Below are 25,126 nucleotides of genomic sequence, written 5' to 3'. Positions count from 1 at the left end.
CGCCGCCTCTCAGAGCTGCCAGTCAATCGATGCACTCCCGGGTCAGGCCCGGACTGGAGGCGGAAGCAGCTGCGGAAGTACTGTGGCGGTACCGTTTCCCTCGTAGTAACTCAGCCAGCGAAGAAGACCGGTGTCTTTTCCTTCTAGTAGCAAGTCGATCCGTATCCCCCCACCCCCACCCTTAAGGGCTGCAGACAAGAAAAAAAAGGACCGGATGGATCGTCGCAACGATGTTAAAACCGAGCAGTAAATGTCGGGGCATAAACAACTGTGGCGCTTTTGGGGTATCGGGGGGGAAAAATGGAAAAGGCGCTCGGTTTTGCCTGGCATTGCCCACTCTGGTAGGGAATTCAAAAGTTGAATTCAGTGAGGTTTAGACTCATTAAGATTTGTTTTCATCGTAGTCGTCGGTGTGCAATGTAAATGCGTGTTTGTGGCGTTTTTCTAATGTTGCTGTATGTTATTCGAAATGGGAAGGATGTAACACAGAATCAAGAGAGAAAGAGGTTTTTTTTCCCTAAATCCACTTATTAAGTAAGTAAGCAAAATCTTTATTACGATCAAAGACCAGCAATACACATTAGTTTTTACACTATATTAAAAAATACTAACATTAAAATATAATTAAAAAGTATTGACATTAAAAGTGGATAATAACATAATGATCCAAAGATTGTTAGAGGTATGTCCAGATAATTGGTACAAGATGGTACTATACTTCTGTAGCCAATTTTTTTCTTATGGAATTGCAGCAGCACAGAACTTTGCCACTGCATACTGGTAACTGGGTTAGCGTCCTGGAGGAGAAAGCCTAGATAAAATGGTCTGCCCTCCCTGGCAATCTCTCTAATAAGGGGAGAATATGTGCAGACCTACAAGCTCTGTATAGCTCGCAGTGTAATAGAACATGTGAATTATCTTCCACTTCTCCTTTACCACATATACAAACGCATTCTGCTATAGGTGTTCTCTTATACCTGCCCTGAAGGAGTGCTGAAGGAAGAATGTTAAATCTGGCTCTGAAGAAAGCTATTCTTTGTTTTGGGGAGATCAGGTCATTTAGATATCTTGTCTACGCACCCTGTTTGATTCTGTCCCTACTGTGGAGAGACAACCTATTTAGTTCTTCTTGGAACTCCATGTCCCTCATTGCCGCCATGGCTGATGGTGCAACAACGGCCCTGTCCCAATTTTGAGGTTTGGAGGGTTTATGTTCAAAACAACTGATAAATTTGGATAATGGAGAAGTAGACTTTCCAAACCATGTTGAGGAGTATACAGAAACATAACCAGAACAGATAGGAAAGGACTTCCTGTTCATTTTGTTTATTTTTCTTCAAGGTCTTCTAATTAGATATAGAGTGATGAAGTTGGTTGGCAGTAACGCAAACATTCCAGACAATAAATATTTTTGCACAGAATGAAATATGATTCACAAGGAAATGTTGCCTCTTTTTGCATCAAGGTCTTTTTATCCTATAGTGTACTTACTGAAATTGGCTAGAAAACTAGAATTCTAAGAAATTCTGCTTTGGTTTAGAAGTGGCTTTTCTTAAAATAGTTATTTCTCCCTAACATATCCCACTATTTAAATAATTTCATTTTAAATGGATTCATATTACCATTCCTTTCTGGAGTTTACAGGAGTTTGTTCAAATCTACTTTTATTTCCTATATGACAGGATTGTCGTGCAATTGAAAATTAATATCAAGTCCTGTGAACATCATATAGGTTTAACAAGATTGAAGGAAGTAGATCACAGGTGTCAAACTTGCCGCATTACATTGCCATCACATGACATTTCACATTTTCCCATTCGCAGAGCTGGTGTGGGCATGGCCTGCACGTGATACATCTGGCCCATGGGCTGCCAATTTGACACTCTTGAATTAGTAGAGCAAAGGGAAAATACAGGATAGGATCAAATCATGAACATCCCTATAAAGTCTTTGGAAGAGCTGGGGACTTGCCCTTTAGGTTAAAATGTTTAGAATTTTTTCATACAATCAACCGAGATCAGGAAGAATTTGATGACAACTAATTAGTTATATCACTATAGAAAGTTAAAGCATGGTTCCACTGAATATTGAAAATGTCATTTATAAATTATTTATACTGCCTTTCCAAACAGTAATTGAAACATGTAGGAACTTTATTTTCATACATAAATACTGAATTAACCACGATTTGGAAAATATGTTTCAGTATAAAAAGATGTGAACACAGTATCTTATCTGAAACACTTTAATGCAGCTGAGTCTTTTTTTGAGATCACATGCTTGCTTTATCATCTGAACACATTTTTATATTAAATTTAAAGCATTGTAATAATTGGGGGGGTGTTTTCTGTATATTTGGGAGATTACAATCTGAACATGGAATTAAACTTTCTGTTCCGATTTTTTTAAGAAATCAATTTTTAGAAGATATAACTTCATGATCAAAAATGAAAAGACTTTAAACCTTCTGACTCTTGTTTAATCTTGACTGTTGTTATATTATCTAACTATATACCATGTGTGCACATGCACACAATTCTACATTATATGTAGCCTTCAAACATTTCCTTTATTTTTTGGACCAGGGCACAGAGGAGAGGAAAATACTGATACAAAACTTGGGAAGTAACTACTCCACCAGGCAGAATATTTAAAAGCAAAAGTCTACGGTGTAAGCCTTCATGCCTGGAAAAGTACATACACAAAAGCCCCATCCTCACCTCTGCAGATCCCCATCTCTGCAGAAATCAGTGCCACGTACTATATAGCATATGCAGCTAGGGGAAACTTAGTGCCTTTACTCTCAGCCTTCCCTACATTTTCAAGGTATATTTTGGAAGCTGATTAAAATCTTTATACTATTACTAGTACTAATAGCAAAAACAATAGAACTCGGTCACAAATTTAATATAAAAATTTTAAGTTCCTCCTCTTTTTGCTTTATATCAATTTCACAATGAGGATCAATAATCAAGATGTTTCATGTGTGGATTTTCTACAACATGCTGCAGAATCCTATACAATGTGCAGACAAGTCTATAAAATTAGTACAATGAAGATAGCCTCTGTCTGTAATTTACTGACAGCCAGATCTCTGAAATTGTTACATCATGATGGCAAAATAAATAAAAAATAGAAGTGTAGGATTATAAAAGCTAAAAATTTATTACCCCATTAGCTTCTGTGAGTCTTGCTTATACATTCTGGGGCCAATACAGACCAAAACCTTTCTTCATTAATGTGTTGTCATGCTGTAACCTGCAGAATTAAAATCTATAAATTTGGGCAAACTATACTGTCCAACTTATAAACAAATAGATTTTTTGAACAAGTAAACAAATACTGCAGATATATAATTATGGTAAGAAAATGGGCAAGATCTTTTGTTTGAAAATGTTCCCATAATGTGCCTGTATTGCTGCCAAATTTAATGCAGAATATACATCTGATGATTTTCTCTGAAGGCTGCTTGTACCAAACACTTGGGATTTATTTACTACACTCAATAGCACAACTTGAGATTCTCCTCATTTAAGAATGTGAGATCACCACAATGCTCTTATGTTCTAGGTATAGCAACCAGTATTTCCATGACAACTTCCCTACAGTACTGTATAGATTTTCATGAGCATTCTTACTGCATTTGGTTTTAAAAAGATAGAATCTATTTTGATTGTTCAGTGACTTCTGCTTCATTCAGTTAAAACTAGATGAGGAATGGCATCATGACAATAAGGTTTGTAATATATGAATTTGTTAAGATATTTAAAACTCATTTAATTACCATGTACCAAAGCACCCATTCTCTTTACTAAGAAGTGAACATTAAAATAGTTGTTTTGCTTAATCACACCCAGCTCCACACATTTAATAATAGCTTGAGTAAGATTAAGCTAAAACTTAGAACTAAATCCCAAATTAGTATTGATATTGAAGCTATGTAGCACTATACACACACATATATAATTTTGTAAAAAGTTTTTAAAGGGAAGATCCAAAAGGATCTTGACAGACTTCAAGTGGGCCTTATCCAGTAAAAAGCAACTCATGGATGCAGCTCAGTCAAGATCAATCCAAACTTGCAGCTCTTTAATAAATTAATCTCACAGAGAGACAAATATTATAAGCACAATGTAGTGTTCTTTACGTAAACTTTTTTAGTTATATTAAGTCCAAATGTATTTGATAAACACACTTCAGGATTGCACCAAATCTTTGATTAGAAAGTTGAATTTATGAACTTCAATTCAGTCACTCTATTTCTGCCAATTCACCTCATGGGAATCACTATGAATGTTGAAATCTACCAATGAACGTCTTTAAACAAGGCACAGTATAAAAATAACGACAAATGCAATTCAAATATAAATAGATGTATACTGAAAAACATTATTTAAAACATGTCTTCATCGGTTTTCATCAAACAGTTTCGAAAGCAGTCTATAAATTCGGCAAGTTATAGAATTCCTGTCCAAAATTAAATAGCAAAAAGTAGATCAAAACGAAGCGTCCTGCTCACTGCAGGTTTTGATTCAGGTACTGAAGAAACATGCCGCCCAGTTGGGGCAGATTTTGTTCGCCTTCTCCCGGGTGCATCTTGGCATAACTGAGGAACTGCCTTCGCAGGCGGCTCAGCTCAGCCAAGCTGACCGGCCTGTTAAGCAGCAAACCCGGAGGCTCTCGGTCGCTTGCTGCTAGCCCATCCACCGCCACCGGAATGAACTGTCCGATTTGGGCGCCGTCCCTCTGAGCAGCCACCACGGCGGACAGCACCTCTTGGGTCAGGCGGTCGAGTTGGTGAAGGAAGCCGGCGGCTTGGAGCGGCTGGGAGCGCGTGGACTGGTTGGGAGGAGGCGGACGCCGCTCCAAGAGGGCAGCGCGGATCTCGGGCAGCGGCAGGGGCTCGGCGGGGTCTTGGGGCGCCAGGAAGAGAGGCCAGTCCCAGCGGTTTTGCGAGTCCGGCGGCTCCAAAGGGGGGCGGTCGGGGAGCGCGCTCCCTCCCGGGCAGAGCACCAGGCAGTGCGGGGTCCCCGCGTGCTTGCTGAGGCAGTATAGCTCGTAGCGGAAGCTCTTCAGCTCGCTGCCGGCGTCGACGATTACTACGTCCCGCTGGTTCAGCAGCCGCTCGGCCGCCGCCCGCAAGGCAGCCCGGCCTCCGGCCACGTCCGCCTCGGACACTACGAAGACGCGCCGTTCGCCTTCAGAGACCAAAGCGGCACGCAGCTCTTCAGCGCGCCGGCTCTTGCCGCTGCCCGGCAGCCCGCAGACCAACACCAACGGCATCGCGCCGCCTTCGCTCAATCGCCTCTCGGTCTAATCATTCCTGCTTCCGCCCAACGCTGAGATGGCGGCAGCAACGTTTCCGCTAGTTAACCAAGATGGGTTTTCGAGCGCACTTTCCTCTTCCGGTTTCCCCTCCTCCCTCCAATCACTTCTCCGACATTGGGACATCGGAAGGACCAAAGAGAGAAAATAAGAAGAGCAGTTTTCAGGTTCGAACTTCCTGGCTCGCAGCAAACCCTTAGATCAATGTTTCCCAACCTTGGCCACTTGAAGATACTCGGACTTCAACTCCCATTCGCTGGCTGGGGAATTCTGAGAGTTGAAGTCCGGACGTCTTCAAGTGGCCAAGTTTGGTAAACACTGCCTTAAATGAATTAATCCGCCCGCCACGAAATGACCGCCTAAAAGGACTTAAACTCTATGCACCTCTTTGATCCTTCAGCACAACTGAGATTTCCAAGCAGTTTCCTAAACGGGGAAAATAGGAGGAGTTTAAAGAACCCAAAGACTTTTTTTTTTTTCGTGAGTCTATGGAAACGTGAGCGAAAGTAACGCCCGTGGGGAAAAAATAAAACTACAAATCCCATGCGCCGAAGCGAGAGCAGAGGTGGTGGGGAAAAGGAGAAGCAGGTGGGATTATTGTCCTGAGGGAGGAGGAGTGCCTGGTTTGAAGCACCCGCGGGGCTGAGTCCTGATCGCGCGCGGTGAATGAAAGAAGCGGCGGTGGCGGCGGCCTGAAATGCCCCGTCGGGCGAGTGACGGTGGAGAGCAGAGGTCTGGCCGGGAGAGCGGAAGCGGCCCGCTCGGAGGTAAAGATACGGACCTCCGTCGTGGCCTAAGGCAGAATCTTCAAATCCTAGTGCCGTCGGATAGGTTGGACTACAACTTCCATCAGTCCCTTGATGTGTATGGTCACTGTAGTCGAGCATCACCGGGGAACGCTGGCCAGAAAAATAAGAACTGCCCCTTCTGATTTAACCTGCTCGAAATAGGATAGGATAGGATTGGATTGGATTGGATTGGATTATTTGTTGACCAAGTGTGATTGGACACACAAGGAATTTGTCTTTGGTCTATATGCTCTCAGTGTACACAAGGAGAATAAAAATACATTCATCAAGAATAAAAAGATACAACACTTGGTGATAGTCAAGGTTATCCTTACAAACTGGTGGGTTTCTCTGCAGCCAATTAAGCCCAGTTTTATTTTCCCATTTTATGTCTTTTATCCATGTGTCGACTTCCTTATTATAGGCCCTTTGGTAAACTTATCAAATCCTACCAGGAAACAAATAAAAACAATATAAATTGAAAGATACAAGCAACATGGTTATAGTCATAATTGCGGAGAGATAGATACTAGGAAGGAAGAGAAGAATAATTGTACATTCGTGATAAATTATTGACAGTGTTGTGGGAATTAGTTGTTAAGCAGAGTGAATGCATTAGGGGAAAAACTGTCCTTGTGTCTAGTTGTTCAAGTGTGCAGTGCCCTATAGTGTCGTTTTGAGGGTAGACGTTGAAACAGTTCGTGTCCAGGGTCTGTAGATATTTTCATAGCTCTCTTTTTGACTCATGCAGTATACAGGTTCTCAATGGAAGGCAGGTTGGTAGCAATTGTTTTTTTCTTCGGTTCTAATTACCCCTTGAAGTCTGTGTTTGTCTTGTTAAGTTGCAGAGCCAAACCAGATAGTTATGGAGGTGCAGATGACAGATTCAATAATTCTTCTGTAGAACTGAATCAGCAGTTCTGTTTTCTTGCAGTCATTTCATTACCCAAACTAGGTAACATCATCAGTGTTGGCATGTTACCTAGTTTGGGTAATGAAACATCTGGAAGAAAACAAGCAAGCTCAGAGAGCACCAAGGACCCTTCATTTCACCCTTGATCTACAGATACTCTCCTTTATCAATAGTGGAACAGACAATCATTAACCAAGCAACACTGCTGTATATACAGGCTGGGTTAAAAGTCTGTAGAGATTATCAGTCATCCAGGTCATGGTTGTCCCAAAGGTGCTTTTTCAGGAGGCAACTGGACTTTCTTGGGGGGTTTTTCAGGACGTTTCACTTCTCATCCAAGAAGCTTCTTCAGCTCTGACAAGATAGTGGGGAATGGAAAGATTTATATTCCTTGCAGGCAGCTGGTCGTTTGCATCCTTTTAAGGGGTCCTTGAAGCATTTGGAGATTTATCTGTGTCCTTAGAGTCACCTGAGTAGTGCTCCTGGTTCCTGTAGTCTGCAATTTTTCTCTGGAAAGCCATTCCTACTCCCATACCACTCAAAGGGTGTTCATCCGAAATTGTACAGCTGCAATTCTACCTACTTTCAGCCATACATCCTGCATGATGCAGTCATTCTGTAATTATGTTTGTGTTCAGTTTGAAGGGTCTATCATAATCACCAAAATGTTTCAGGAAGCAACGCTTTTGAAAAAACTTTTGTTGTCCAGCGTTATGCAATTCTAACTATGCTTAAGTGCTGTATAACCAACTCATTTAAAAAAAGGCTTTGGGTATCCAAAAAGTTTTTATGGCATAAAAAATAATGTCTTCCCTAAATTCTTTTTAAGATGAAGGCTGTGGCTTGGATCAATTTTATAATGGCAATATTTAGTATAAGCATATGTTATTATGTCGTTTTGTCAGCCGGTGCCAATAATTCTCAAACTAGCACCGAATTAGGAATCCTGGCTCTAGTCCTGTTGTAATATTGAAAAACACTTCCTGTTTGTTGTAGACTATAAATACAAATGTTATAAAATACAAATTACAAGCTCCAAATCTGTAACAAAACATTTTTAATGTATTTAATTTAACCAGTTTATTTTTTAAAAGCTTGTATTTCAGTAGGCATTACTTTTTTTTAAAAAAAGATCTGGATTAGGATTATTCACATAACATGATTAATTGCATATGAGCAATCTGTGACCATGTTTACAAATTGAATCTCTATTATTGCAAATGTGTTATATTGCAAGAGAGGATCTGGATAGAACCTATTTATTATATTTATATCCTGCTATTTGCACAGGAATTTGAGGCAGCAGAAATAGTATTTCATCCTCCTATTTATCCTCAAAATAGCAGCTCTGTGAATAGGTTGTGCTGAGAAAGAACAATTGACCCAATGTTGCGCAGTTACTGAGAATGGACTAGAAGCTGGCCTGCCTGCTCCAAATCTAATACCTTAACCATTACAATTCACAGGTTCTCATATTCATGTAATTTCTTTTTTTAAATATTCTTAAGAACAGAATTTAATCCATCCAGTTATGGATTAAAAAGTTGACAAAAGGAAGCAAGAAGTAGTTGCATACATTATTATTAGAATAACTTCAGAAATTCTAATCAGGCATTACTCTTGTAGTTGGCACACAAGCCCATCATGTCAGGGCCAAAACAGAAATGGTATCAAGATAAAAAGATATGCAAAACTGTATTCATACAGTTACTATCAGGTGTACTTCACTTTAGTTCTAAAAGATACTCAAACTGTAAATAAAAAGACCTGTTACAAACATAGCAGGATACCAAAATGTCCAGCATTCTTTACAGTCTGTAGCCAATTAGAAAACAGTAACATTTGGGATTTTTTGTTGCTAATCATGGAAGTTGTTAAGTGATTTGCACCAGATTTTATGACCTTTTTTTCCATAGTTATTTAGTTATGCAGTTGTTAAGGGAATCATGTTGTTAAACAAATCCAGCTTCCTCTAATAACTTTACTTGTACGCAGCCGGCTGGGAAGGTTGCAAATGGTGATCATGTGACCCTGGAATGCTGCAAACATCATAAATATATGCCAGTTGCCAAATCCCTGAATTTTGATTGCATGACTGTAAAGTGCGAGAACTGGTAGTAAGTCACTTTTTTCAGTGCTATTGCAATTTCAAACAATCCCTAAACAAATGATTGTCAATCAAGGAGTACCTGTACCACAAAAGTATGTGAAAGCAGAAATATCCTCCCACTTCTGACCCAGCAACTGGCTTCTACCTACACTTTCTGATACTGAAATGTTGATGCCAGTAAGTGATGTTTATGCAATTTTATGGACAGCTGTCATTATGCAAATGTCACCAATCTAAAGTTTTAGATAATTGTAATCTTTTTCCTCTTATCCTCCATTTATTCTTCCTCCTTTCCATCTTAAATTTTATATGACAGAAATCTAACTACTGTTCCTTTTTTTCTAGATATCCCATGCTGTCCCGCCACGTTCACAGGCTGGTTAGAGATTGGGGCTTGTACCAGAATCATTTTCAAAGATACCTCCAGAATGCTCAAGCTTTTCAGTGCCTGAAGTGTGTGGAGTACTATTCTTGGGCTTGCTACCCACACTTGAACCTTCAGAATTTTGGGGAGAATTGGAGACTTCCCCTGTTCTGGAACTTACAACTTTCTCCCAATCTCTGGCAAAACTATTCCATTCATTTTTGTACTGCGAAAATGAAATCCGAGGACTGTGAACCAGTTTTTAAAAAACGAAGAGAGAGCGAAGTGCAGGACATTAGTTGCAGTGTTGAAGAAAAGATAAATGTATCGTCTTTAAATGAAAAATCATCAACTCTGGTTACAGAAGAAAACACTCCAAAACTAAAAAGTAAGATGTCATTTTATTATGTTGATCATTGGTCTTGATAGGATATGGATAATAGCTGAGTGTAGAGAGGGATTTTGGATAATCTGTCTAATGTTTATATTTGCCAAACTCTGGATGACGAACAGAATAAAAACATAATCAACCAAAAACCCTCCCCCCAAAAAGAACCCCCCCAAACCAGGAAAAGACCCCCCATGAAAATCTCAGATCATACACAATGCACATACACATATACCCACACGTGACCCGTCAAAAGCGCGGACGGCAAAAGCGCGATCGACAAAATCGCGCCTTTGACGTCATCACAGCGCGACGAAAAAGATCGAAAAATTCAAATAAAAATTAATAAAAATTAAATTAAAGCAAGCCGATTCACATAAAGGTAAGGGTTAGGTTTAGGGTTAGGGTTGGGGTTAGGTTAAGGGTTAGGGTTAGCTTTAGAGCGTTAGCGTTAGCGTTAGGGTTAGGTTAAGGGTTAGCGTTAGGTTTTTCGTTACTTTAACGGTTAGGGTTAGGTTTAGGGTTAGGTTAAGAGTTAGGTTTAGGGTTAGGTTTAGGGTTAGGTTTGGGGGGCTTAGGGTAAGGTTTTCGCTTTATTTTTACATTTTTCGAACTTTTTCGTCGCGCTGTGATGACGTCACAGCGCGCTTTTGTCGAGCGCGATTTTGTCCTACGCGCTTTTGTGGTGGAACCCATCTGATTTTAGTTCCTCTTTTCTTCAAGTACACTGACTGGCATTTCTTCAGATACTTAAAAGTATTCATAATTACCTCATTAATGTGTATATTTTTATTACCTCTCCTCCAAAAATCCTAATTACTAGAATCATATAGATATCCCAGAGGACATTTTTGGGGATCTATATGAAATTATTTCTTCTTAAAGACACCCTGAGGAATCTTTTAGGTAATCTTGCTATTCTATGCTATACTATGAATAAACATTTTTGAGAATAAAGATGTCCTCACCTTTTTAATTGGGAGTCAGTGTTAATGGAAAATAGCAATATTATACAATAAGAAAAAAAAATCAACTTGGCATATTCTAGATTTCTTTTTGATTATTGTTTATGCACTGTTCCTGCTATGCATCTGAACAATAGTTCCAAATTTGAGTAAATTTATATTAACTTACTAGATCTATAATTAATTTAAATGCATATATATGTTGTATTTTGTGCTGATAAATAAATAAAGGGAGACTAGCATAGATCTATTTCAAGCTATTTAGCTCTCATCAGCTAGCCATACCCTTACTGGGATTCGAACCTGTGCCGTATTGCATCTTAGGCAGATGTGTTAACCATTAAGCCACAGAGTTCGATTCCTTATCAGCTAAGCCAGGGTGATAGGTATCTATTTAGAGTTACAACTCCCAGTATGCCCAAATATGGGAGGACGTTCAGTACTTCCATTCTCTGTCCATCGGCTCGTCACAAGAGACCATCCAGACAGAAACCCAATATTTTTACTGTTACCTTTTTGTTACATTTGTGTTGTATTTTGTGCTGATAAATAAATAAAGGGACACTAGTATAGATCTATTTCAAGCTATTTAGCTCTCATCAGCTAGCCATACCCTTACTGGGATTCGAACCTGTGCTGTATTGCATCTTAGGCAGATGTGTTAACCATTAAGCCACAGAGTTCGACTCCTTATCAGCTAAGCCAGGGTGATAGGTATCTATTTAGAGTTACATATTTGGGCATATTGGGGGTTGTAACACACTCTCTCTCTCTCTCTCTCTCTCTCTCTCTCTCTCTCTCTCTCTCTCTCTCTCTCTCTCTCTCTCTCTCCTCTCCCTCTCCCTCTCCCTCTCCCTCTCCCTCTCCCTCCCTATCTCCCTCCCTATCTATCTATCTATCTATCTATCTATCTATCTATCTATCTATCTATCTGGAGTTACAACCCCCGGTATGCCCAAATATGTAACTCTATGCCCCCGGTATGCCCAAGTGTGTGTGTGTGTGTGTGTATAAACACACAATATATATATGTGTGTTTTTTTATTTGTGCTGATAAATAAATAAATAAAGGCAACAGTATTTATTTATTTATCAGCACAAATAAAAAAACAGAAATATAACAAAGGCAACAGTAAAAATATTGGGTTTCTGTCGTGATGGACTCTTGTGACGAGCCGATAGACAGATGATGGAAGCAGTTAGCTTCCTCCCATAATTGGGGCTTACCAGGGGTTGTAAAAAAAATATATCATATATATATGTTATATTTATGCTGATAAATAAATAACTTTAAGTATATATATATGACTTTAAGTATATATATATATATATATATATATATATATATATATATATATATATATATACATACATACATACATACATACATACATACATACATACATACATACATACACACACACACACACACACACACACACACACACACACACATACATACATATATGTGTGTGTGTGTGTGTGTCACAACCCCTGGTAAGCCCCAATTATGGGAGAAAGCTAACTGCTTCCAACATCTGTCAGTCGGCTCGTCACAAGAGTCCATCACGACAGAAACCCAATATTTTTACTGTTGCCTTTTGTTATATTTGTGTTTTGTTTTTTTTAATTTGTGCTGATAAATAAATAAAGGGAGACTAGTATAGATCTATTTCAAGCTATTTAGCTCTCATCAGCTAGCCACACCCTTACTGAGATTCGAACCTGTGCTGTATTGCATCTTAGGCAAACGGCTTGATGGCTAAGACGTTTGCCTAAGATGCAATACAGCACAGAATCCCAGTAAGGGTGTGGCTAGCTGATGAGAGCTAAATAGCTTGAAATAGATCTATACTAGTCTCCCTTTATTTATTTATCAGCACAAATTTAAAAAAAACCATATATATATATATATATATATATATATATGTATGTATGTATGTATGTATGTATGTATGTATGTATGTATATGTATGTATATATGTATATATATATATATATATATATGCATGCTGGGTCTTTTCGGGTCTTTTCCCGTGTAAGATTGAGATTGTTTTGGCAACGTTTCAGCGAGGTCTCACCATCTTCAGGCTGGGTTTTGGACTTAAAGCGTAGTCGGAGCTGCCGTCTTTCTATAAATCTTGGTGTGGGGTGTGGAGTGGTGGCTTTGTTTCAGTAAGTGGATTGATTGATTGTGTGCTTGTATCATGATTGGTAGATTGGTGCTGATTGGTGCTGGCTGTGTGTCCGTTATTGTTTCGTGTTGTAACGGCCTGGGTGGTGGGTGGGGCACGTTTGTTGACTAGGGCTGTTTCCAGATGTCTGGTATGCAGGAGGTATCGTCACATTTATTCATGTTGTGGGGGTGTTTCTCTATTTTGATAGCTTCCATAATTATTCTCTTGTTGAAGTGTTCAGTTTTGGAGATTAACCTGGTTCCTTCAAAATTAATTGTTTTTCTTCAATTACCAACCTAATCCAAAGGGAGACTCCCCCCAAAAACCAAGACACAGAACAGGACAACTGCATCGCCCTCCTCCTTTACATCAAATGCACCACAGATAAAATCAGCAAAATTCTCCACAAACACAATATCAAGACAGCCTTCAACACTGACGGAAAAATAGCCAATATCTTAAGAAACCCCAAAGATAAAATCCAGCTAGAAAACCAAGGAGTCTATGAAATACCATGCAAATTCTGCCCTGCAGATATACATAGGACAAACGAACAGGAGACTAAATGCACGCATCGCAGAACACGAGAACGCAGTAAGAAAAAAAGAAAAAACTTCCTCCCTTTTCCAGCACCTTAAAGCTACAGGACATGAAATTAATTTTGAAGGAACCAGGTTAATCTCCAAAACTGAACACTTCAACAAGAGACTAATTATGGAAGCTATCCAAATAAAGAAACACCCCCCAACATGAATAAAGGTGATGATACCTCCCGCCTACCAGACATCTGGAAACCAGCCGTAGTCAACAAATGACCCCCATCCACCACCCAGGCCGTTATAACACGAAACAACAACGGACACACATTCAGCACCAATCTATCAATCATGATAAAACCACACAGCAAATCGATCCACTTACTGAAACAAAGTCAGCACGCCACACACACACACACACCAAGATTTATAGAAAGACAGCAGCTCCAACCACACTTTAAGCCCAAAACCCAGCCTAAAGATGGCAGGTGAGACCTCGCTGAAATGCTGATATAAACGATGAGTGAGTGAGTGAGTGAGTGAGTGAGTGAGTGAGTGAGTGTGTGTGTGTGTGTAAACCTTATTTACATTCCTTGATTTATTGTGTTTTGCCAGGATTGATCAAGAGACATTGGGAATACTTTTGCCATCAAAGTAAAAAAACAACGGTTATTGGAGACAAGACGCAGATCAACGAAGATGATAAAGACCCACAGGCAACATTTGATTTTACTGTAATGTCATACAACATTCTTTCCCAGGATTTATTAGAATACAATCCCCATCTCTACAGACATTGCCAGCAGCAAATACTAGCTTGGAATTATCGCTTTCCCAACATTCTTGCTGATATCAAACAACTTGATGCAGATGTAAGTAGAAAGCTGCCAGTAAGAAAACTGATCATTGATACCTGGTATTGTTTTTACTGTTAATAAATGTACACAGGTGCATTTCACATATTACAAGTTTAAATAAAATTGAACATATAAAATTGAACATTAGAGCCAAGGTGGCGCAGGTGGCGCAGTGGTACTGCATGCTACTTCAGCTGACTGCTAGCTGCAGTTCGGCAGTTCAAATCTCACCGGCTCAAGGTTGTTTCAGCCTTCCATCCTTCCAAGGTTGGTAAAATGAGGACCCAGATTGTTGAGGGCAATATGCTCTGTAAACCGCATAGAGAGGGTTGTAAAAGCACTATGAAGCGGTATATAAGTCTAAGTGCTATTGCTATATATGTGATATAATATATTTACTATTTTTATTCATTTAATTAGATTTATATGGCGCCCCTAGTTTGCTCTAGGGACTCTTTAGTGGCTATCAAAAGGTAAAAACATAGCATAAAAATAACAAAAATATATAAAATGTACAATAACTACCAGAATAAAAATAGATGCAATCAATAAGAATACCCAGTGTGCTCCAACTAATCTCCCAACTTCCATGTCTAGGAATAAATCCAGGCCTTCAAGGCTTTTCAAAAAGCCAGCAGGATCAAGGCCAATCTAATCTCAGGAGGTACAGTGTTTCAAAATACACGTATCTCTGACAAATCTGACATCAAAAGGAAAGTTTTCTTCCTGAATCTTGACTTATTTTCTTGCAGCACAATGTTACTCTTGTTTACTTAGAAGTGCATCGCGTTCAAGTGGAAGAACATTGTAAAAGCCAACTTTTTGGCAGAAAATGTGTTTCTTTTAGCATTGTATGCTACCCTGGGCCTAGTAGTATTTACTTAAATGTGCACAGTGTTGTGACCATGTAAACGTCCCATTGCTTTTGCTAGAAAACTGTATGTATATTAACTCTGACTCTCTGAAATCGATAACACTTGGAAATTCTTAACTTTGCTTTGACTATATCAAGTCATTTTCATCAATCCTTATATTTAGTCTTAAATCATCTGCATTGATTTTTATTACCGTATAGATTAGAATTCAAATAACTTCTAAAATTGTCATAATAATAATGTTAGGTGATGACATGGATCTTTCACTGTTGATCACCTGTTTCCCCACCCACAGGTACTTTGTTTGCAGGAAGTCCAAGAAGACCAATATGGAGTAGAGATCAAACCAACCTTGGAAGCCCTAGGTACTATACTTACATATCCTCATAGTAAAAAAGTTACATTATTTACGTAATTATAAAACTATATGGGGTACTCTTCCTTAGTTTACACCCCTGTGTTCTACTTACCCACACCCAGTTTCAGTACTGAAAAGTGAGCAATTTGTAAAAAAGCAGCAGTACCTAATAAGTTTGTTTTCTTTCCTAACCCACTCTAATATAAACAGAATAAATAATCCTATTAGCAAACCAACAAATGCTTTTAAATATATGACCATATACTATGTAATAAGGATGCAGTGGCACTGTGGCTAAGACGCTGAGCTTGTTGATTAGAAAGATTGGCAGTTCGAATCCCTAGCACCGCATAACAGAATGAGCTCCCGTTACTTTTCCCAGCTTCTGCCAACCTAGCGGTTTGAAAGCATGTAAAAGTGCAAGTAGGAAAAATAAGAACTGTTAGGAATATAATTCTAACTGTTGGGTTGGCAATATATAAATCATGTAACAATGCTATACCTGTTTCTTTAAATCATACTGTAAAATGTGATTGGTTGCTGTTTTCTTCAATCGACCATAAGAGGGAGCCAGAATGACTGTTAGCTCTCTGTTTGTTAGATGCTGGGCTGATCTGATCTAAGTGTTTTTGGAAGCTGGCTGTTAGAAAGTGCCGTGAGCTATTGTAAGTTTTGCAACTGCTAGCAAACTTTGAGTACTGAACTGATTATATGTTACTGGACTATGTTTTTTGGATTATCCCTTAACTGAAAAACATTGATGACTGACTGTCTTATCCATGTATGACTTGGACTGTTTGATGGACTCTGATACCTCTATTTCCACGAAAGTAAAAGCCTATTTAAACTGCAGTGTCTCTGTATGCTGGTTTGTGTGTTCTCCAACACAACTCTCACAACACTTCACTGAACGTACTCGCTCTCCCAACAGGGAGCTTACCTAACACTGGTTATGGGCCCAGAGTGTACCAGACTTAGCTAAAGGAGAGTTGGTGTTGATACGTAATACCGTTTACAGACAGCTGTTTATTTAGTGATTGTACTATCCTGGAGAAGATGGCGAGCGACCCATCAACAAGCTATCTATGATAACCTGGTTGGATGGAACAAACTATGTTTCCTGGTCTATGAAATGCAGTCTACTCCTGCATAGGGAAGGTTTATGGGATGCTGTACAGAAGCCACCGGATGCAACTGCTTGGAATCCAGAGAATGATGATGATGCCAAGAAGATAGCAGATTTCCAGCGATGCAACGAACGGGAGTTGTGTATTATTGGTCTAACACTAAATGACCAACAATTAGTTCATATTCATGGAGAAAATTCTGCTGCAAGATGTTGGGAGAATTTGAAGAGGATTTATGTATTTACTGTAGGTGCACACATACATCTTACACGCAAACTGTTTAGGGCGCGTCTTCTGAGAGGTGATATGTTAGCTCATTTAAGCTTCATGAAAGTGGTTTTCCAGGAGCTACATGAAAAAGAACTAATTTTTTCTAAGCTACGTCAAGTTTATATCATACTCAAACCTTTGGCGGGAAGGTAACAGCGTTCCGTGCACCTTCAGCGTTTAGTCATGCCAGCCACATGACCACAGAGACGTCTTCAGACAGCGCTGACTCTTCAGCTTTGAAATGGAGATGAGCACCGCCCCCTAGAGTCGGGAACAACTAGCACACATGCACGAGGGAAACCTTTACCTTATACTATATAATAGGTTCTTTTATGTGTCATTAATTCTTCAGAATTTGCTGATGGTGAAACATGTATTCTGCCCAATCATTCCTGCCTAACCATGATGCTAAATTGTTTTGCTTAACTATTTTTGTTAAATTATAAATGCTGAATTGTCACATTGTGCTAACCCCTGATTTCTTTATCCATGCTTTGTTAAATCTACTGTAATGAACAGATTCACCTGGTGCCCTAAGCCAAAAGTAAACTGCATTACAGCTTAGCATGAGGCATGATTCTCGCTCATCTTCTATGCTGTAATTCTTAGAAATAAATGAAACTTGTCCTTTTCTGGTTTCTTCTAGGCTATCACTGTGAATACAAAATGAGGACAGGAAGAAAGCCTGATGGCTGTGCCACATGCTTCAAGACCTCCAAATTCAGTCTTCTTTCCTCCAATCCTGTGGAATTCTTCCGTCACAATATCCCACTTTTGGATAGAGATAATGTGGGGCTAGTTCTGCTCTTGCAGCCTCGGTTTTCCTACAAAGCCCCCACAGCCATTTGTGTGGCCAATACACATCTCCTGTATAATCCAAGGCGGGGAGACATTAAACTAACCCAGCTAGCCATACTCCTGGCAGAAATTACCAGTGTTGCCATTCGTGAAGATGGGCGTTTTTGTCCCCTTGTCATCTGTGGTGATTTCAATTCTGTCCCTCATTCTCCTCTGTACAATTTCTTGACAGAAGGAAAGCTGAATTATGAAGGCCTGCCAATAGGAAAAGTAAGTACCTGTTTGTGAAGCTGCTGTGAAAACAAAGGTAGACAAACAAGTGTCCCTGAAAATTAGTCAGCAACAATTGTTAATGTCTTGCAATAAGCAACTGTAAGAGTAGAGATTGCACTAAGGCCTGTGAGAATTGAAAGGCTTGAGATGAGGAAATGGAAAAATTCAGGGGAGGGAAATGAGGAATCTCCTCTACCCACCCACCCACAGTATATCATTAAAATGCCCTGGAATTGGTATCTTCTGATGTTTCTGGACTTTTCACCACCACCCCTTCTCCCCTTGATCTTCCCCTCTCTAATTGAGAATAAGCAGGCATACACTTTGAAGTTTGTATACCATGCCTTGGCTTATCCTGATCAGTAACATGAGGATTGCCACAGTCCAGAGGGTGATATCTACAAAGGATCGTTTGAAAGCAGAAATGAAAATGACAACAGTGCATTAAAGCAGTGGTCTCCAACCTTGGCAACTTTTAAGACTTGTGGACTTCAACTCCCAGAGTTCCTCAGCCAGCAAAGCTGGCTGAGGAACTCTGGGAGTTGAAGTCCACAGGTTTTAAAGTTGCCAAGGTTGGAGACCACTGCATTAAAGGGTTGGTTCAGTAACATCTGCATACAGATCTTAGTCATATGGATGCTGTTATGAGTTCTTGGTGGAAAGCTGTGTTACACAAAGGTGGACTATACACTTTGAAACAGACAAAGCATTTTTACATTCCAATTCTTGAAATAATAGGAATGAATTTTAGAACAGCTAAGCTTATATGTGACCTTAGTTATTCTGGTGGGTGGAACACACAGCTATGAAGGATTGTTTTGATTAATTTCTAAGAATATACCTACATCTTGTTTTGTTTTGTCTTTTGTTTTTAAGGTGTCTGGCCAGGAACAGTCCCCAAGGGGCCAAAGGATACTTAAGATTCCCATTTGGCCTCACAGCCTTGGCATTTCTCAGGATTGTATGTACGAGGAACATCAGAAACGCCTAGTAAAAGAAAGAGGTAGATTTTTATTTTATTCTTTGAAACTAGGGAGTGGCTTTGTGAACACTCCTTTTCTCTCAAAGATGATTGTTAAGTGTTAAGAGGCTGAATGTTTCTACAAAAGCCTAGAAAGCAAATTCAATAGAACCAGGATTGTTGTTTTTGATAGTTATTCCAAGTGCTCAGCTGTAGGTATGGGCAACTTTTGGACAGAGTGGAAGTGAAGGAGCCATAATATTGTGTTAGTCTATCTGAACATCTACACAATAGTTGTAGCTTCATGAAAGAATGTCTGCTGTTTTATTTACTGAAGGCCATTATATGAATTTTCAATTTGTTCTTTTTTTAATATCAGAATCAGATGAAATTATTTGGAGGTGGAATCTACCTCAGACTTTGGAGAGCCAGTGTTACAGAAAGCAAAATATTGGATTGATCAACGTTGGATATAGTTTGAGGGACAGGGCTTAATATTTTGAGGCGGTCTGAGGGCCACAGAGTGGGTGGGCAAGACTGGATTTTTGTGACAAATTTGGGGGATGCTTTTTTTAACTGTAATAATGCTTGGCGAAACGTTTAAGTAAAATATGTGATTTTTATAGTCTCGCTCATATGCTTTCCTGTAGTCTTGTAATGCAGTTTACATCTATTTCTACCTCAAAATTTCAGCTACGTTTCATTTCATTGATTATATGGTATTTATAAGGCCAGTGGCATGCAAATTTAAAACTATTATAAATACACCACCACCCCCAAAAAAAACCCCAGGAATTCAGAAGAAAGCCACTAGACTCCGAAAAGATCCATAGAAAACACAAGGGGCCTGACACCCACTCCAGCCCAAGGCCAGGGAGAAGAGCCAGACTTCAAGGGACCTTTTAAACAATGTGAAGGGGATGGGAGAAACAAACCTCTGAGGTGATTTTGTCCCAGAGAGCAGAGAAGGCACTTCAGGAAACTTCACTTTTAATGTTAAACAAACATAAATAGAAGTGGCTTCTGCTGCAATGGGGCCACAGATGATTCATCGTTGGGGAAGATAGTTTTATAGAAACTGATCTTTCCAATTAAAATAATCAAACAGCAAGTTTTGGGGGAAAAATTCTACCTGAGGGACTGGAAAAGTGAATGTTCAACCTAATAGATATACTAAACTATCTGGTTCTAATGTCAGGTGTATATTCCTATCACCAGCATCCTTTATTTTCTAGAGAGCAGAGAGACTAAAGATGCAAGTTTAGAACAGTCAGAAGAGATCCTAATTGTAGCAAAAAGGTAATTCTTATCATTTTTTTAAAATTTGCTTTTCAGTTGTCAATACTTGAAGCACCCAGATTTAGCTGGATTTTTATAATGCAAGCTTAAACTAAGGCAAAAACAATTCTAGAAGAATCATTGAACACAGACAAGGATTTGTGAGAAGGGAAAGTAGCATATTCATTCACATGAATCATTAAGGGTGATTTAAGACCTTGTGTAATTGGGGTCAATATTATCACATTAAAACTGCAATGACGGAAAGAATAAAAAGATAGGCTTTCTCTGTTTCAAGTTTATTAAATCCTGATTAAACAGTATTGGGAAGGTTTTCACTTAAAAGTATTTCAGGTTTATACTTGGGGATATATAAAATCTTATGTATCTTATAAAACCTAGGTTAGTTTATTCTGTGGCAACTTGATTGCCAAAAAAAGGAAGATCAGCAGATGATTCTTTAAATGCTGGAGTAGAGGGAGATAGCCATGTTCCTGACTGTGTGCATAGGTAGCTTTATATGTTGATAACCTAGATTTAGAAAGATAGGTTTGTGGAATATTCAGGCTTTTTATCACACCTTTTCCTTTTTAGATTGCCCACAGATTTACATCACAGCTTTCAATTGTCTTCAGTCTATTCTCATTATCTGCCTGACAATGGAGTTCCAGAAGTAACAACCTGCCACTCAAGAAGTGCAGTGACTGTAGATTACATCTTCTATTCTGTAGCAAGGGACAATGTTACTCAGGAATCAGGTAACCAAATCTTGTACCAAACCTGTGGCCAATTTGGTATATTTTCATCCATGGTGGACCAAGTATAAAGTAGTATCTTCAGTTCATTACAGCGTACAGCAGGACTGTCAAACTCGCTGCCAACGGGCCAGATGTGTGACATGCTGGTCACACCCACACCCAGTTTAGCAAAGGGGGGGAAGTCCCGCTACATTACATGATGCCACCATGACGATGCAAGTTTGACACCCCTGGTTTACAGAATCCTATAAACATAGAAGAGAGTTGATTTATGCACAAGACTGTATTTGAATTTTTGTATTGTCTGAACAAATGGCTTGGTCCACATCCTAGCCTTGCATGAATGCTTGCAACTTCCCAGCATTTTTTTTTCTTATCTTTATTGCAGTGAATTCTCTCTTTGCATAAATACTATTCTCAGAATGGTAGTGATCAAAAGTAAATCTAGCTGGCTCATTCATATTTATTTTGCTTAAATTTAAGCTGCAGATGTGAACACACAAAATTATTATGGCTTGAAAAAATTGCACCCATGTTCTATTTTAATCCTGATAGTGTTTTTGTCTGGAAATAATGTTATGACTCCTGCATGCTCGTGTGTGTGTGTGAGAGAGAGAGAGAGACAGACAGGCAGACAGACAGACAGACAGACAGACAATGATTCACTAGATGGTGCTGAAATGTTAGCAATAGCAATAACAGTTAGACTTCTATACCGCTTCATAGGGCTTTCAGCCCTCTCTAAGCGGTTTACAGAGTCAGCATATTGCCCCCAACAACAATCCGGGTCCTCATTTTACCCACCTCGGAAGGATGGAAGGCTGAGTCAACCCTGAGCCGGTGAGATTTGAACAGCCGAACTGCAGAACTGCAGTCAGCTGAAGTAGCCTGCAGTGCTGCAGTCAGCTGAAGTAGCCTGCAGTGCTGCATTTAACCATTGCGCCACCTCTGTTACCAGTCATTTGACCATCTTTTGGCAAGTAAGCATGCTAAAACTCTGTGCTGTTGTTTGTGCATGTTCCAACTGGTGCATCACACTTCACTGGCAAGTCTTTTCTCATGTTATCACATGAGATCCACACGTCTAGATGCACACATTGGAGAAAAGTACCCATGATAGTAAATGCAATTTTTACACATGTCACACTCAGTGATAGCACTATAATATATCCAGATTTGACCAGAGCTGTGGCAGAAATGAAATTGCCTGCCAAGCAGTATCTATGTGTTCACACTATATATGCAGTATCTAAAAAGACTTTTTTCTTCTGACAGGAGCTGAACTTCTTTTCAGTGGAGGACTGAGTCTTCTGGGTAGACTGTCATTGGTAACTGAGCAAGATCTGTGGGGAGTCAATGGACTTCCTAATGAAAGCAATTCCTCTGACCATCTCCCTCTCCTGGCTAAGTTCAGGCTGGAAGAATAACTTTTGGATGAAAATAATTGGTGTCTTCTCTCTCACCTTCTCTCATCTTAATTTTTATCAAACCCAGCAAAAATGACTGAAGATATTTTTATATCTGCTGTAAATTATCAATATCACTCATAAAAAAAAGCAAGCTACTTTTACATAAGGATTTTTTTTTTAATAAATGAAAATATTTGTGTTGTATTTAAAAATGTATATGTAAATGTATATGTTTTCACAGAACTGGTATAAATTACTTTTTAAAATAAAAAATATTGGTATGCTGGGGTTTTATTAGCATATTTTCTTAATTTTCAAGGTGAATAATACAAGAACACATATCCTTATATTCTACTATGGAAACAAATCTCAGGGTATCTTTAATTTGGCCTGTGGGGAAGCCATGAATCATGCAGGTAGAAACAAAAATGGTAGCTCTTTCCTTGACAAGGAAAGGCAGCAAAGTTGTGAAGTTTCCAAAGGATGACCTAATTAATTTACTAGCCACGAGACAAAGTTCAAAAAAAAAATCCATTCATTTATTAGGATCAACATTTTGGCATGTTTTCTGTGGAGCCGAAACTGATTTCTGCTTAATTGCGTTTGAACTTTACCCCTGTATCTTCTCCCCTCTGTCTGTGTCATAAATCACATCCACCAATAAAGTGCTATGGCAGACTATGAACATGCGTATTTCATACACCAGCTGTAGGAATATGAGACCTGATTCTGGCCAAAGGTATGCATGGAATTCTCCTCCCTTCCTCCCTTTTTCTATGCCAGCTTGATAGTAATCATGGAAACACTTTACAAGTTGACACAACAACACCATTTGTGTGGATAGTATTACAGATAAGTCTGGGACTACTATTACTGCTAACCCACTACTACTACCATGTTTCCCCCAAAATAAGACTGGGTCTTATATTATTTTTTGCCCCAAAAGATGCATTAGGACTTATTTTCTGGCTAGGTCTTATTTTTGGGAAAATATGGTGCTAATTGCGTCCATCTTAAACGGCTTATTTTGGGGGTAGGGCTTATATTATGAGCATCCTGAAAAATGCTAGGGCTTATTTTCCAGTTGGGTCTTATTTTGGGGAAAACAGGGTAATGATAGCATCTCGGCCCAACCTTGTTTTATAGATCCAATTGTTGGTTACATCACTTGAGGGATGGTTTACAAACCTGGCATGTGAGACAGCTGTTGGACACATATCACCTGTCTTAGAAAGTAGGAAAGCAACTTTGGATGCTCTGTTCATTTAAAAGACATTATAATTATATACAAATAAAATGTTGCTAAGTACTGGAAGTCTTAGACAAAAACTTTATCAAAAAAGCTGTCCTGAAATATTATCTGATAAAGATATCCTCTTGGATGCCAAGCTTCAGTATTTCTGCTCAACAAGAGTCCAGCAGATTATGATGATATGCACATATTTTCTTTTACAGCGAGCAGAGCTAACTAACTGCATTTAAATACTTACAGCAATGAGGATGTAGCTGATATCTTTGTTTGAAGGTTGCTACATTAAAAATAAAATCCAGCCTCAGTTCTTCTCTATAGAGAATTGGTTGAGCAGATGGAAATGCAATTCATTAGTTTAATCATCCAAATATAATTATTGCTCTGCACTCTGAATGCACCTTGGGGGAAAGATACTTGCTAGCGGCTTAATATGACACATGTAACATATGCAAATACGCTTTGGATTGTGTAGCTCACCGACAAAAGGCAGCATGTTTTCAGCACAACCTATTTGTACTGAATGTACCCTCATGCTGTTTCTGTTTTGGGTTGTAACCTAAGCTTTACTCCCTACCCTTATGGTAAGAATTTTTTACTTACTGCTTTGATTGCTAAAGCAATCCTATGAACATGTTGGTGTGGAACGGCAATAGCGCAGCAGTTAAGCAAACCCAATTTCCATTTTTTTTAGCATCCCTGAGATACCAATTGGAACTGCTCCTTGCCGGTATAAACGTTGCTGATTTAGATTTGTATTTACAAGTGCAGACGATATATACTAAACACTCATGAAAGACACACACAAACATGGACGGGCAATAAAGTGGCATTTTGCAAAAATGTTTTTTTGTAAAATAATAAATCTTAAAGTGAGAGCCAGTTTGATATAGTGCAGTGATGGCTATTCTTTTTGTTGTTGCTTGCCGAAAGTACCCATAATGTAATGTGTGCCCAATACCTCCCTGCACCCTCCCACATGCGCACATGTGCCCTACCCCCATGTATGTGCATGCAACCCAGCCCTTGCATGTGTGACACCTCCCATGTTCTCCTGCGACCTCTCCCCACGCATGCACTCCCATGCCCCATTTTGGCTTCCAGGTTGGTGCAGGCACCTTGCCCCCCCCCCATGTGCAGCAGAGACCCAAAGATCAGCTGGCTGGCGTGAGGCATGCACAGATGTGCAGTGGAGCTGGGCTGAGGTGACAGCTGGCATGCCCACAGAGAGTGCTCTGAAGGCCACCTGTGGCACACGTGCCATAGGTTCACCATCACGGATATAATGATTAAGGCACTAGATTAGAAACTAGGAGTCTGGGAATTCTAGCCCCTCTTTTAGGCAAA

General features: G+C 39.4%; 2 protein-coding genes across 7 annotated transcripts; one reads left to right on the top strand and one right to left on the bottom strand.

The window, feature by feature from the left end:
* Window positions 1-2,463: 2,463 nt before the first annotated feature.
* KTI12 (KTI12 chromatin associated homolog) lies at window positions 2,464-5,623 on the bottom strand. Its single transcript, XM_014062913.2, has one exon. It carries the CDS (start codon window positions 5,281-5,283, stop codon window positions 4,516-4,518), a length of 768 nt encoding a protein of 255 aa, XP_013918388.2. The 5' UTR covers window positions 5,284-5,623; the 3' UTR covers window positions 2,464-4,515.
* ANGEL2 (angel homolog 2) lies at window positions 5,360-22,819 on the top strand. 6 transcript variants are annotated; one of them, XM_087717774.1, is made up of 9 exons: window positions 5,360-5,492; window positions 9,482-9,888; window positions 14,182-14,438; window positions 15,594-15,663; window positions 17,700-18,121; window positions 19,001-19,127; window positions 20,321-20,384; window positions 20,958-21,121; window positions 22,397-22,819. In XM_087717774.1, exons 2-9 carry the CDS (start codon window positions 9,489-9,491, stop codon window positions 22,546-22,548), a joined length of 1,656 nt encoding a protein of 551 aa, XP_087573900.1. In that variant the 5' UTR covers window positions 5,360-5,492; window positions 9,482-9,488; the 3' UTR covers window positions 22,549-22,819. The 6 variants fall into 6 exon arrangements, 5 of the variants coding, with proteins under 5 accessions (XP_087573900.1, XP_087573896.1, XP_087573901.1 ...); XM_087717770.1 differs by lacking the exon at window positions 5,360-5,492 and adding an exon at window positions 5,784-6,092; XM_087717775.1 differs by lacking the exon at window positions 5,360-5,492 and adding an exon at window positions 5,796-5,913.
* Window positions 22,820-25,126: the final 2,307 nt, after the last annotated feature.

This window comes from Thamnophis sirtalis, unplaced genomic scaffold (genome assembly GCF_051295495.1).
Source record: "Thamnophis sirtalis isolate CommonGarterSnake01/CBP01778 unplaced genomic scaffold, rThaSir2_p1.2 scaffold_6, whole genome shotgun sequence".
NCBI classification, from domain to species: Eukaryota; Metazoa; Chordata; class Lepidosauria; order Squamata; family Natricidae; genus Thamnophis; species Thamnophis sirtalis.
This window is presented reverse-complemented; position numbering and strand designations above follow the sequence as displayed.

Coding starts and splice junctions, on each gene's coding strand:
- KTI12 (XM_014062913.2), bottom strand. CDS start 5,283: ATGCCGTTGGTGTTGGTCTGCGGGCTGCCGGGCAGCGGCAAGAGCCGG.
- ANGEL2 (XM_087717774.1), top strand. CDS start 9,489: ATGCTGTCCCGCCACGTTCACAGGCTGGTTAGAGATTGGGGCTTGTAC. Junction 18,122..19,000: donor AAGGCCTGCCAATAGGAAAA/GTAAGTACCTGT, acceptor TTTGTTTTTAAG/GTGTCTGGCCAGGAACAGTC. Junction 20,385..20,957: donor ATCCTAATTGTAGCAAAAAG/GTAATTCTTATC, acceptor TTTCCTTTTTAG/ATTGCCCACAGATTTACATC.